Source organism: Mytilus galloprovincialis, chromosome 8, assembly GCF_965363235.1.
Source record: "Mytilus galloprovincialis chromosome 8, xbMytGall1.hap1.1, whole genome shotgun sequence".
Classification (NCBI taxonomy): Eukaryota; Metazoa; Mollusca; class Bivalvia; order Mytilida; family Mytilidae; genus Mytilus; species Mytilus galloprovincialis.
The window spans coordinates 88,260,179-88,274,612 of record NC_134845.1 but is presented as its reverse complement, the minus strand read 5'-3'; the positions used below and the strand labels follow the sequence as shown (position 1 = coordinate 88,274,612).

The following is a 14,434-nucleotide window of genomic DNA, read 5'->3' as shown; positions in this document are numbered from 1 at the left end:
GAAGAACAATGATTTCCTTAGAGGAAATTTGTTGTCTTGAAGGAAATCTTTTTCCCTTGAATAAACAATTTCCCTTGAGGAAAAAACAATTTCCCTTTGAGGAAAAATCTTTTTCCTTTAGGGAAATTTGATTTCCCTTGAGGAAAACAACTATTCCTCTAAGGAAATTGTTGAAAAAAGGGGCATAACTTTTTTAACAGTGGTGCTAGAGCCAAAAAATTTTAGGACAAATATCAGGGAACCAATACCAACCAAGTTATCAACTTCATTTTGACGTAACTCCAAAAATTAAGGTGAACAACTTTTGCACTCAGCGGAATTGCAAACTTGTCCCGGAGACAAATCTGCTTTTCTGAGATGTTTTACAAGGTTCCAAAAATGTGTTATGCCCTACAGCTTTCCATCCAGCTAAGACAGAAGTATATTCTCTTTTATTCTCATATATCCAGTATTTGCAACAAATTGTAATTTTTCTGAAGAAAAAAATTCAAATGGAAAATAATGTTTGTATTGTAATATAGTATGTTCCCATGGGAAGAAAAATTGTTCCTATGTGAAAAAAAATTGTTCCCATGGGAAGAAGATTTGTTCCCATGGGAAGAAATATTGTTCCCATGGGAAGAAAAATTGTTCCCATGGGAAGAAAATTTGTTCCCATGGGAAGAATTAATTCCCATGGGAACTTTTTGTATTCATCTTTTCCCATGGGAACTTTAAAGTTCCTATGGGAACTCTAAACTTCCCATGGGAAAAGTATTTTTTCCCATGGGAACTTCCAATGTTCCCATGGGAAATTCTAATATTCCCATGGGAATTATCAAATTTCCCATGGGAAATGTACTTTTAATCAGCTGCAGTGACAAGAGTGACAACAGTGACAAGTTGGGACATATGGCATTTTTTCAGTTTTTCAATAATCTATCACTGGGCAAATTTTTTTTTTGATATCTTGTAAACCGACAAAGTCAGATTTGCCGATACCGGAATGGCAAATTTGTCCCGCACAGTGTAACATTGTTCGCATTTCGTATTTGATTAGTGTATAAGAACTAATTATATAAGTAGCAATACCACGGGATACCATGGGGTAATAATGTAAAAAGTGTAATAACAAGAAAGTGGTGTAAAATTAACACATTTCAAAATAAATAAATTTGGTAAATATACTGTCTTCTGATTGGTTAAATGTATTGCTTTTATTTTCAATGTTGTCAATTTTTATGGCGACACGCCCACTTTTACACTCACTCTGAAGGTGTGCATTCATACGATTCAATGTGAAGAGTCAAAAATTAATTTTATGGTTCAATAAATTCAAAATAAATAATAGACATTCATTAAATGGTATTCCTCTTACTTGCAAAATATCCGCTAGCACGAGTGCATCTGTATCTACTAAACCACTTCCTAAAAAAATGGATTAAACAAACAATAATGTTAAGATTAAGTGAATGCATAAACTAATTTAAAAAAAAAACACTATCCATACATTTTCTATGTTGTGTTTTGTGTACTGTTGTTTTTCTCTTTGTCGTTTTCTCCCCTTTTTTATGTCATTTTGTTTTCAACTAATGAGTTTGAATGTCGCTTTAGTATATTTCGCCATTGGTATAGGTAATCTGACTGATGTCTGCATGAGGTCCAGTATATACAAATATTTCATGCATGTTCTGGACAAAAACAAATTACTAAATACAATCGGTAGGTCCTGAAATAGACAAATGTGAAAGTCACTGGAAAATGAATATGTGATCCCCTCGTTTAATTTAAAGCGGTTAGACATGACAAACTGCACAATACATTATCGTCAAAACATGTGCACTCAGACACAACCACACATAGTTGTTCATAACATTTCTAGTATATTCGTTTCGACACGGCAATAAAATAAAAAAGGGAAAGTTTCAATTCATTTATAATGTTTGTTTGTTTCGCTGGATGTTCATGACCGTTTCAATTTCAAATTTTGATGACGCTGTCAATAATCGCAGACCAGATTTTTTTCGTGAGAGCACTTTTGATAATTCAAATTAACCTCGATAGTAATAAGGGGCATGCATTTATTTACAATACGTTTAAATATACCAATGATAAATAATTACCGTGATTTGTTTCAGCGCGTGACCGACGTTTTATCGAAATATGTTTCACCTGTCTTGAGCACGTGTTTGGCGCCATGCTTTTCAATTGTCTTACCTGATATATCTAATGAGGTAATTTTATGATTAACATGTAACACGTCTGCTATTGCACGTACTCCTTCTGTACCAATTAAATTCTCTGCTATATTCTAAAATATTTATTATGTACATATAAAAATACGAGTATGCAAAACCAAATTTACATAGTTTCATGAAAAAAAGAGAACTTACGAAGAGGAATGAAGAATTGAAGCTTGTCGCGTTTTGTCTTGTTGTTTTGTCTAATAAAATATATAATGGAAAGGCGTAATGTAATAAAGCAGCAACAAGCAAACCAAAGAGCAGAAAAAAGTCCAAGTCCTTAAATGGATCTTCAAAACATCTTGCACTCGGAGGCCGGCTTCAATTGGTCCTTAAACAATAGTTAAACCTAGTTCAACAAAATCGACGCTAAACTAAGTTTTAAAACATACAGATGAACAAACAAAAAAAAATAACCGAAGTCTACAGGTTCCTGGCATATGCAAAAATTCGTCGTGGGTAAACATGTTTTGTAAGATCTTTACCTTCCTCCTATTTGTATGTCTGTAGTGCAATGATATCTAATGCAATATCGAAACAGGGACATAAAGAATGAGACGGGGTTAAAAGTGTATATTTATACAAATCAATACTTACGAGATCAATGATAGTTCTATTTTTATGGAGCATTTCTGCGATATACTTAGCACCATCTGTAAACAGACCATTGTCTTCTAAATCTAAACTAGTCACTACTTGATTATCCTGAAAACAGAGGAATCAAAAGACATAAAAAATACATTAAGATGGGACTTGTCGTGTTACTTTAACACATATAAAAATACTATTTTCATATAAAGTTATACATGAACATGTACATTGTCCACGATATTTGATATTTCGTGGTTAGTTAGGTTCTATGTACTTGTATGTCCTATTTAATCATGAGAAATGAAAACATAAAAATATTATATTCTCCCAGTGATTGCTCTTCAATTAGAGTAGTTCTTTCATTGTTAAATTTAATAGTGTATTATGCTGGTTATAATGATACACGTCGGATAATGAATTTTAATATGTAATATGTTTATATAAGTAATGAAATAGGAATCCCTAATGGGGTTGATCGAATGCATGAAAATTAACAAAAAAAGACATGAATTTATAAATGAACATATCCTGAAATTGCTGAATCCAACTATCTTCAAAAAGCTCAAAATATCAGTATATGAGGAGTAGAACATGAGCATAATTAGAATCGGTTTTCAACAAAGAACCACGGCTTATAAACATTTGCCATATAAGAACTACTACTTACAACTAATGCGATTGCCATCGCTCTGACTCCGGCAGGTCCGGTCGGATGACTTCTCATGGTAATAGCTGGTGTCGCCACCTGGTTTTTAAATGAGGATGCTGGTGTAACACCTAGCATTTTACATGTGTTACGATATGTGCTTTTGATCTGACGAGTGTCGTCGTCATCGTCTTCGTCGTCGTCTGAACACTCTGGTGAAGCAACTAAAAAAAATGCATTGTGGAAAACATAATATGAGATCGTGGATGGAGGTTTACGGAATAGAGAGAATTGTAATGAACAAAAGAATATATAATATCGAGGTGCTTTCATATTAAGAATAGAGAATAATGGGCAAGAAGTATAAAAATAGAGAAACATAACGTATAAAAAAAAGACTACAAAAATGAAGGACCCCAAACCCCTTCTACTAGACCCTGTAATATCAGTTCAATATCAGTTCAAGATAACACAAGACTTAATTTCCACGAATTTCTTCACTGTGTAATCCAGTACACCGAATATTGGTCATGCTGTACCATAATTAAACCGCGGTATCGAGAATGTAGATAGCTGATGCACCTTTCAGTATATCGGGACAATGCTTTAATTTCATTCTTTTGTTGTTGTTATTTTTAAGTTATGGTTGATCAAGATACAGTCTCCATTACCGGGTATACAATGACATTGTTTTGAAACACATATATGTATGTCTGGCATTGTTGAAAATGTATAAAAATCTAAAGGGTTTTACGTCGGGTGATTTTGCAATAAACTGTCAATCATATCAACGTATCGAATCGCTATCCCACATCAGACGGCGACTTTCTAACGGTAAAAAAGTCAAGTTCGCAGGTAATATTTTCAGATATCGGAATTTCGGAAAAAGTACGAAACAAAAAAAAAGAAACGAAGAAGGTAAAGACAAGTAGATCAACCACGATTAAAGGGTAAAGTAATTGTTTCGTTTTGAAAATAGATTTGATATATACAAGTACATTCATTTAAAACAAAAGTAATCTGTCTTTTACAGATAATCATTAGATTAAAAATAGTTAACAAAATTCCAGTAGTAAATATTACACATTTTTTTTTTTTACTTTTTTTTTATTTGAAGCAGTTCAAATGAACAAAAACGTATGTTTACTATCTTTAACATTCAGTTTCAGCAAAAAATATCAGCTGAAGACTTCGATTTTGTATCTTATCGTGGACCCGGTACATTTATATGCTCTTTCGTAGGACATTTGCGCTTTTTAATGGTCATTAACGCTATGACAAAAAAAAGGCTTTATATGATTATCATCCAAGTTTAGGACTTGAAAGTTTGACCAGGAAGAGTTAAATTCATAGTTTATATGTCATTATGGTTGAAAGTTTAATAGTAACTTTATATCACATTTTTAATTAAAAGTAATTTGATAGTAAATTAATATAGCTAAAATTAAACATTCTAATGACATGCAGACGCGTACAGTCATTGCAGGTCAATTTTCGCTTGACATCTTAAGCTAATTTAAGGGAGTGAACAAATTAAGCTCTTGTAATATATTTTAATTTGTATTTCGTCCACATTTCTATAAAATATCAAAGTTTCCCTTTCTCAACTCTTTGACTGAGGTCCATCTTCATCAATACAACGAATTTGTCTTTGATTGATCGAATTTTGTTAAAAAGTGAAAATCATTATTTCGCAAAGGTTTCAGTAATTTCACAACGATTTGCGTAACAATTCTCATGCGTTACAATTCTCCAAGTTTTTTTAATGTTATTTCGCAACGGGTTGCGTTATAAATCAAATATACGAAAAATATAAAAACAAAGTGTGTGACGTTATAAAACACTTCCGTTATTTGGAGAGCAAATGACCTATCATGTGACAGGTAAAAAGTCTCACAGGCTTCCTGTACTCCAAATGCATGCTTATCAGCATGCGATTATTTTTCAAGTATCACCCGCTTTTCATGATCTTTGAAAGACAATCAAAGATCACGATAGGAGTTTAGTTTAATAACTGTTACAGATAACTATCTGCATTTTTAATAAAATCATAACAATCTCAAAAATTATATCACCGCGGTAGCCATTTTTAATTTCAGGTTTCAGTTTCTAAATAAACTTGAAATCTGTTTATCAAAGCATTATATTCCTCATTAAGCAGTTTCTTAGATACAAACATTTATTTACTAAATCAGTATATATTTGTTTAGGGGCCAGCTGAAGGACGCCTCCGGGTGCGAGAACTTCTCGTTGCATTGAAGACCTGTTGGTGACCTTCTGCTGTTGTCTGCTCTATGGTAGGGTTGTTGTCTCTTTGGCACATTCCCCATTTCCATTCTCAATTTTATTAAAAAGATATTTCAAAATGCTTTGTCATCCATGATGCATCACACAAGATGAACGCTCTCATAAACATTGTCTTACCTTCAGTGATAAATGAGCTCTTCGATTTCCGTCGTACGAATTTTAGTTTCAACATTATTCCACTTATAGAGAAACTGTGGCTAAGTTAATTCATATTTTAAAATTTTATATTGAATTGGTCAGTAAATATTGTAACCCAACCCATGGTTTTGTGCATTAATCTTTACCAAGTACCACTTTCCCTCGGCCAACAGGTCAATCGTAATAGCTGTATTTATTATCAAATGATCTGATTTATAGGATTAATAAGCTTCGATATAAAAGACCTACGTGTGTTTTACGTAAATAACAATAGAATTTAAATACACCTGGTGCCAATCTTATTATCTCAAAATAGTGCACATAAGATTGCAGTGCAATTTGGAGTGTGTGAACCACCTGCATATATGCAGTCGTTATTGTTTTAATTCAAAGACAAAGACAAAGCATAAAGCATTTAATTTAATTGATTTTCGCCAAAATCTTAAGTTCTTTCTATCCGAAAAAAATACATGAAAACGGTACCAGTAATTGCTATAAATTATGAACAGCCAAAAAGGGCCACATCCAGCCACAAGGACTCAGATAGCGGCAAAAATTTTTGTTATATCAATTTTAAAATTTATATCAAAATTATAATAGTCATTGAATATACATGTTATTATTGTTTGTATTAAAATTGATAACGCTCGCACCAGTATTTATAATATAAAATAAAAGATGTGGTAAGATTGCCGATGAGACAACTCTCAACAAGAGACCAAAATGACACAGGAATCAATTGTAAATATTTATAGCGCCGTTTTCTATCTATATCCGTTTACGTGAATACCAACGTTTATATATGGTAAAGATAGTCTATCAGGTACTATAGGAAATGGGCATGATTATCGTTAGCAGAAAAATACATGTATAGAAAGATTGCTAAAACCAATGTCGCTTCAGTTTGTTTTCCGAACACAACGCATTTAAAAATACCGTTCATTTATCTGATTATTTCTTTCTTTCTAAAGGTATGAATCGATATATTATACTCGATATGAAATTGAAATGTAAATGAAGCTTTGTAATGGTATCATTCAAACACATTGTCAATGAGGCTACTCTACACCGTAAACCGAATGATATAAAAGTTAACAACTAAAGCCTTCAACAATGAGCATTAATTCACAGCTTTCTTTGTTCATTGGTTAACACAGTGTTATATAGATTAGACAAATAAATATGGATATGAAAATACAAGGTGAGAAGAGGTATTATATTAGATAGAAAATTGAAAAGATGCCACTTACCATCAGCCATGATATCATAGCCAGTGAAAGTAAATTCCCTTTTTGGTCTTATCTGTAGCATTTCATCCGGAATCAATCGGGATTTTTCCCGTTTTGTCTTTGTAGTTTGTCGAGATATTGGCGCAGGCGTAGTTGATGGTGATGGTTTTGCATTGTTCGTGTCTTTTGGTTTAGCTTTTGAAAGATTGATGGATGCCGAACTCAAAAATAATGAAGCACTTCGATTTCCAATTTGAACAGTTTGTGTTTCCCTTTTTGTGTCCGATGTATTTTGAACCGGAACATTTTGATTTTCATCATGTTTTGAAGTTGCATCCTGATTACCAATGTCGTCTGTTTCTCGTCCGTCAAGTTGCTGTTGGGCCGCCTTCATTGCCATTAACTAAAATGAACAAAGAGATTTACTTTAATTTGATTACTGCAAAGTTCGATTAGGTAATATATAATGATAGTACATGTACTTGTGTTTTATTTATGACGAGAATAACTTAAATGTCTTCTAAAGATGATAATTCATTCGGAAGAAATTTCTAACTGCATCAAATGGTTTATGTTTTTTCTCGAGTAATGTGAAAATTATACTTCTTTATGTGACCAGTATCGCGCATGACATCACCATTGTTTTTCATAGATCTATGCAAATTTAATCAATTTTATCATATTATTGTAAATATCTGGAAGATTTTTGAGATCAAAATTATTACTGTCAGTGACAAATATGAAATATTGAAACATTGATAATAGATTTCAGTGCTTGAAAGCACAAACCCTAGGATACATAGACATTTGAAATGCACATGTCAACGGCATCACGAGATGGGATTTGATTTACCGTAATAATATAACGATCCAAACAATAACCGAAGAATTAGTATCAATTAAAGAATGCAGAAAAAAACTAAATAAATAATTATTTATCAGATCTTACGTTGAATGTCACATTATTGCTCAAGACATGGTTGTGTTTTAATGGGTGTAGTAGAATTATTTCTTCGATGAACTGAATGATTAATAACTTGCATCATAACATTCTGACATTTCTTTAAAATAGAATGTCTAAATAAAAAAGAACTCATATTGATCTGACTTGATATAAGATATTGTTTTTGGTTTGCATTTAAGGGTCGATGTAGATCGATAATAACAATTTAAGGTGGTACCCAACACTTTCACTAAACTTAATTTGGCTTGTTTAATTTTCATAAAATTTTGTCAAAGTATTTACTTTGACACTTTACCAAAAATATAAAAATTTTAAAAATTTTGAACCATCAGTTTTGTCAGAAAAATTACACTGGTTATATAGCAAGTTGACAAACACCAATTTTGATCATTGAGAAGCTTAATATTCCTTTTACAGCACAACGTAATTAAAACGTTAAGAAGACTTCACAGAGTTATCTCCCTGTAGTATTAGGTACCACCTTAAAACAATTATCATCAAAGGCATATGATAGTATCCATCGGTACTCATACTAATATATAGGACTGTTCCCTCCTAATTTATGACAAGGGAATATACAAGGTGTAATACCACCATTGATTTCCCCCTATTAGCCTGTAGAAAAAAATCACATTACATTTTATTGCATATAAGAAAATAACCATCACTGGAAGTTAACCAATCTAATTTCTCCCCTTATTTAATCTGTGTACAAGGTTAAGTAACCATGTAACCTCAAGTTTGCAAAATATTCTATAGAAATCCCAAATAATATATAACATTTGTTAATGGCACATAAATGTTTTACTGCAACGAAATGTAGGATTAATTACCTACAACTGTCAAATTCAAGGAATTTATTTTTTTACCTATCTTGGTTGAGTTTAACATGTTACAAATGTAAAAGAAGTATGTTTTAAGGGCTGACCTCAACTCCCCGATTCCTAAACTGTGGTATTGGTATAGCAGAACAACTTTGGACAAAATGTAAGTATCAAATGAAAAGCTGATACACATGGTGTGTTTTTTTGTTTTTTTTTTTGTAATCATTTTAAATTATTATTTATATGTACTTTTAGCTATTATTATTATTATTACCCAAATAGTATCAGTCGTCTTATTCCGCCGATCTCCGACTAATCTACGATTGCTGAGATACCTTGATTAAGTCGCTAGAGAGCGCCGAAATATTTCTACGTGTATTATTTTTGTTGTTGCTGTTGTCATGTTCATTATAAGTATTGCCATTATTTTGATGTGTTTTTAAAACAGCTAATATATTTGTTTGTATCAAACGTGGAAAAGTTGCACAATATATGTGAAAGAAGACATTCTTTAAAAGATTTTTTTTAATTATATAAAAGCCCTAAACCCCATAATGTAAACATTTATGAAGCGGTGAAACAAAATTAGTAAAGGAAATATTTTGATATGTTTGGTAAAGTCGATAAACATTGTGTATACAATAAGGTCACCACACCCTGATCTCATTATATATGTCAATAAGTGGAGTGAAAAATAATAGAAAATAATTTTATTAATGAATTTATGGCAAGTGCTCATATCTGTTAGACATTAAAAAGCTGGGGTCAATTTAGACAATTGTAAAATATACTGAACAACAGATATTTGAACTGAATTTTAATGTGCGTATTGTTATGCGTTTACTTTTCTACATTGGCTAGAGGTATAGGGGGAGGGTTGAGATCTCACAAACATGTTTAACCCCGCCGCATTTTTGCGCCTGTCCCAAGTCAGGAGCCTCTGGCCTTTGTTAGTCTTGTATTATTTTAATTTTAAATTAGTTTCTTGTGTACAATTTGGAAATTAGTATAGCGTTCATTATCACTGAACTAGTATATATTTGTTTAGGGGCCAGTTGAAGGACGCCTCCGGGTGCGGGAATTTCTCGCTACATTGAAGACCTGTTGGTGACCTTCTGCTGTTGTTTTTTTCTATTGTCGGGTTGTTGTCTCTTTGGCACATTCCCCATTTCCATTCTCAATTTTATTTGACACATTTTCCCCCTTTTTTCTATTTTTCTTTATCAATTTATTTTATTTTTTGCGAGAAAAGGGAATCAACATGATAAAACGAAATTACGTTTAATTAGGAAAACGAATACCGATAAAAAGACCAAGAACACCATACATTTTAAGCACTAAAACGGTTATAACATAAAACTGAATGCAAGTCTAAAAATATTTAACATGCATAATTAAACACATTACTGTGAATACAAATATTCTCGGCTCGAGTCTTCTTTTTGTCATCCCTATTTTATGTCATTAATATCGCTTAATCTTTTACGACAAGTCAAATTCTAGGGGTTTTCTTATGACTTCCCGCGTTTACTAGGTGGTGGGATTTAGAGCACGTTGTACAATACCATTGACGTTCAGTATACCTGTATTGCAACAATTTTAATCGTTCAGTATAAATGCACTGGGATCGGTACCTTTAAATAGATTAAGAAAATATCACAAAATCTTTAAACAAATGTTTTCATTTTGACGTAAACTGATTTTCTTTCAATGCTAAGAATATACTTTGTTTACATTTATTTATATAAATATTTTATTTCATTAAGTATGAAGTCAAGAAATAGTGTTAAAAGTTAGCCTTCTTAAGTTTTAACATGCGATAAAATACGATATGCCGAATTTTGATATGATTTAAAGAAACATCATATTGCCTTAAAACATTGTATTGTTACATTAAAATTGCATGTCATTTTACAAAATGAAAATTTTAATTTCAATTGTGCTCTTATTTACTTATAATCTACTCCGTGCTTTAATAACTGAAAAACATTGACAACGTCAAACTGTAAACTAAACTATTTACTATCTATTTTATTAATTCAAAATTGTTTATAAAGGTCGACCTCGAGGTCCGAGAGAATAACTTAACTTAAAAAACAGATGACAATTGAACTAATATCCCGATGTCTCTTGTAGAAAGATTGTCACGCTCTCTGCACAGAACGAATCCTTGCGATAACTCTTTTAGGGGTTTTTATGTAGCCTGTTGCAAGGCAAAATTTTCTCTATATATATTCCCCAATATACCCTCTTTTTCCAGTGGCTAGCATAATATACCCAATGTTCATCTCAGATGGCCTCTGTTACTGGACCTGTCTATTGTATGTGTTTGATCTCGTCCTAAATATGCATGAAATATATTGCCACTAGACGTTTAGCAACCAACAATCAATCAGCAATCAATAACTTCAAAATGCACATATATATGTTGTACTACAACAGGGCATGCAGAGAATGACCGGACTATTTAGATTTTTTTGGAAAAGATTTATTGGTGTTTAACGCCACTTTTAACACTATTATGCTATTTCGTGTCCATCAGGGTTTTTTATTTTTGGAGGAAGCCGGATAGATGTGACCTTTATGATAAATTGACTATATAATATTCATAATATAATTACAAAGTATACGTGTTGTACTGTTACAACACTGTCTCAGGTTAGGAGGAGGGTTGGTATCCCATTAACATGCTTAACCCGGCCACATTCTGTATGTATGTGCCTATTTCAAGTCAGGAGCCTGTAATTCAGTGGTTGTCGTTTCTTATTATATATTCGGTTTTCGTTCATTATTTTGCAGTAAGTTTTCTCGTTTGAACTGTTTTACATCTGTGGTTTCTGTGCCTTTTATAGCTGACAATGCTGACCTATAACTGTTTGATATCTTGTGAAGGGTTGTCTCATTGGCAATCATATCATCTCATCTTTTTATATAGATAAGAAGATGTGGTATGAGTGACATCCAAGTCATAATTTGTAAAAGTAAACCAGTAAAGGTCAAACTACGCCTTCAACTCGGAGCCTTGGCTCACACCGAACAGCAAGCTAATAAAGGGCCCCACAAAATAACCAGTGTAAACCCATTCAAAAAGGAAAACCGACGGTCTAATCTATATAAATAAAAACGAGAAACATTTATGAACCACATCAACAAAGGAACATCAGGTTTCTGAGTGATTAGGACAGGTGCAAACAAATGCAGCGGGTTTAAACGTTTTGATAGGTCCAAATGTACCAACCTTCATCCTTACCTGAGACATTAGTGTAACAATGGTGTAACATATATGGATGCTTCACCAAGACCTAATAGAAGCTTGATACCCTCCTGTGGCATTATGCAATCGGGCAAATCACGTATAGTTTACAAACACAACTTGATAATGGTATAATGCGTTACTGTGCTTCCAGACTCGGAGTGGAAGCCGGTGTAGCAGTTTCAAAACATTCTCCAAATTTATATCTCTACGTTGTTTTAAACATGAAGTTCGGAACACTGGGTTCATAGCACTCCCAAACCCGTGTTCCAAAACACTCGTTATTAAAGCGATGAATGCACATCATTAAGCCTCTGCTGTCAGCTACGTTTTAGTTGACTGCTTAACCGATGGTTATCGAGTAAAAAGCTCTTTTCTATATTGCTACGTATATTTTTTAATGATTAATTTTCGAATCATTTTTTAAAAACAAATTATATACAATATCCCGTCGCAAGTTATTATTGCAGCCTTCTGTTGTTGTTTCACCAGTAAGTTCATGTATATCTTTTATTTAGGTATTGTTAGTACATACATGTACACAAAAATGGTCAAGTTACTTACTAGTAACTGTTTAAAGATTTGATTTGCATTAATTAAGGGAGCTACCATTTGATTTTTATGGGGGGTCTAGGATGAAATTTGAAAAAAATAGGCAGGACAGGAGTTTTGAGTAAAAAAAAAAGGCAGGATGAGACACTTTGCAAAAAAAAGGCAGGATGACAATTTAGGTAAAAAAAGTCAGGATAAACTATTAAAAAAAAGGCAGGACCGAATAGAGTGAAAAATAAAAAGGCAGGACAGAGATTACAAATAAAAAAAATGCAGGACAAAATTTTTCATCCTAGCCCCCCCATAAAAATCAAATGGTATTCCCTAACAACAGAAGGAATTGTTCACAAGATATATAACAAGTCAACATAAGAGACGTCCTCTCCTAATACAAATATAAACAAAAAACATTTAATAATGACAACAAGTAGTCAAGTTACTAATGGTAGCGTGATTTGAAAAGTTTAACAAAATGGCACCCTCTTCCTAAATATTTTTAGAATGACAAAAATTAAGTATACTTCGACATATTTTTTTTTAATTCAATATCACGCAAATAACATTAGCAAATAAAAAGGCCTGCAGACAGGTTTATAGATCTTTTCGAAGTATGGTCGAACTAAGAAATAAACAACGTGTTTACCTTATTTCCCATCTTGATACTTTTCCTAATCCGAAACTTTGACTATTGAATACAATTATCTTCTTTTCCTCCTAATGCACTGTCAATGACTGTCGTCTGCAGTGTATAGTTTACATGAACTACCCTAATCAAATTTGAATTTTAACTTGTTGATCAAGGGATTTAACCTGTTAAATCACTTCTGTTCTACTTTGAATAGTCGAATTACATTGTAAAAGTCACAATTTTGATATTAGCTTTAGATTTTTTAAGTAAAGAGGTCTTTATTTACAGATAATTGGTTTGAATGGAAATTGAATGCACTACAAAATTACTCTTTAAACTCAAGATTTAATGGGATATATTTAAAAGTGTCATTTTTGATAATAATTTAGATATTACTAATATGACACGACAGCTTTTATGAATGACATACTTTAATGACTGTTGAATAGGTAAATTTCAATTTATACTTATGTTTTATCATTTTAGAAAGTGTAGGTACTATATTTGTACAAACTAACATAGAGTATAAATTTACCACATTGATTGAAAAATTCACCTAGTTTTACCTAAGTGTGTCTAAACATCATCTAGACCACCGCATTCTCCATGAGTTTATATTGCACATAGAGGGCTCCAGATGGTCTTGAAGATCCGCCCCACCCCTTTTGTGGGAAAAACTTGGTTGGTTGTACTTTTTGAGAAACGTTTGCGTAAAATACAAAAGAGTCAGTCGTAAATTGGAGGGAGGGAACGTAAAGTCCATACCACCTTCCCACTTTCCTCGCCAGAAAAAAAAAATGGATATCATTTATTTATGGTTATATAACGATTTTTGCAACATCAAATCGTCCAAATTTTGTTCGACTCGCTTTGCTCGACGGAATACAATCATTTTGAATACATCTTCCACTCCTTGAAAAAATCCTTGATCCGCCACTGGGTGATCTCCCTCATTTTCCCAATGAACTTTTAATTTTGTTTTATTGTTCATGTAAATACGTCAAATATAATCGTTTTTTCTTTTTCACATGTTACATTTGGTGTACTGAGTAATCACTGTTTTAAGGGCTGCAGGTATGA

General features: G+C 32.5%; 1 protein-coding gene across 1 annotated transcript in view; it reads right to left on the bottom strand.

Moving 5' to 3' along the window:
* LOC143042772 (uncharacterized) overlaps positions 1–13,519 on the bottom strand; it is a 36,661-nt gene extending 23,142 nt beyond the window's left edge. Inside the window, exons 1-6 of the mRNA XM_076215235.1 lie at positions 13,370–13,519; positions 7,155–7,536; positions 3,481–3,683; positions 2,820–2,927; positions 2,197–2,290; positions 1,358–1,407 (exon numbers count right to left, since the gene is read on the bottom strand). Of these exons, the coding sequence (XP_076071350.1) occupies positions 1,358–1,407; positions 2,197–2,290; positions 2,820–2,927; positions 3,481–3,683; positions 7,155–7,536; positions 13,370–13,381 (849 nt within the window). The 5' untranslated portion in view covers positions 13,382–13,519. The remainder of the gene's footprint in view (positions 1–1,357; positions 1,408–2,196; positions 2,291–2,819; positions 2,928–3,480; positions 3,684–7,154; positions 7,537–13,369) is intronic.
* Positions 13,520–14,434: the final 915 nt, after the last annotated feature.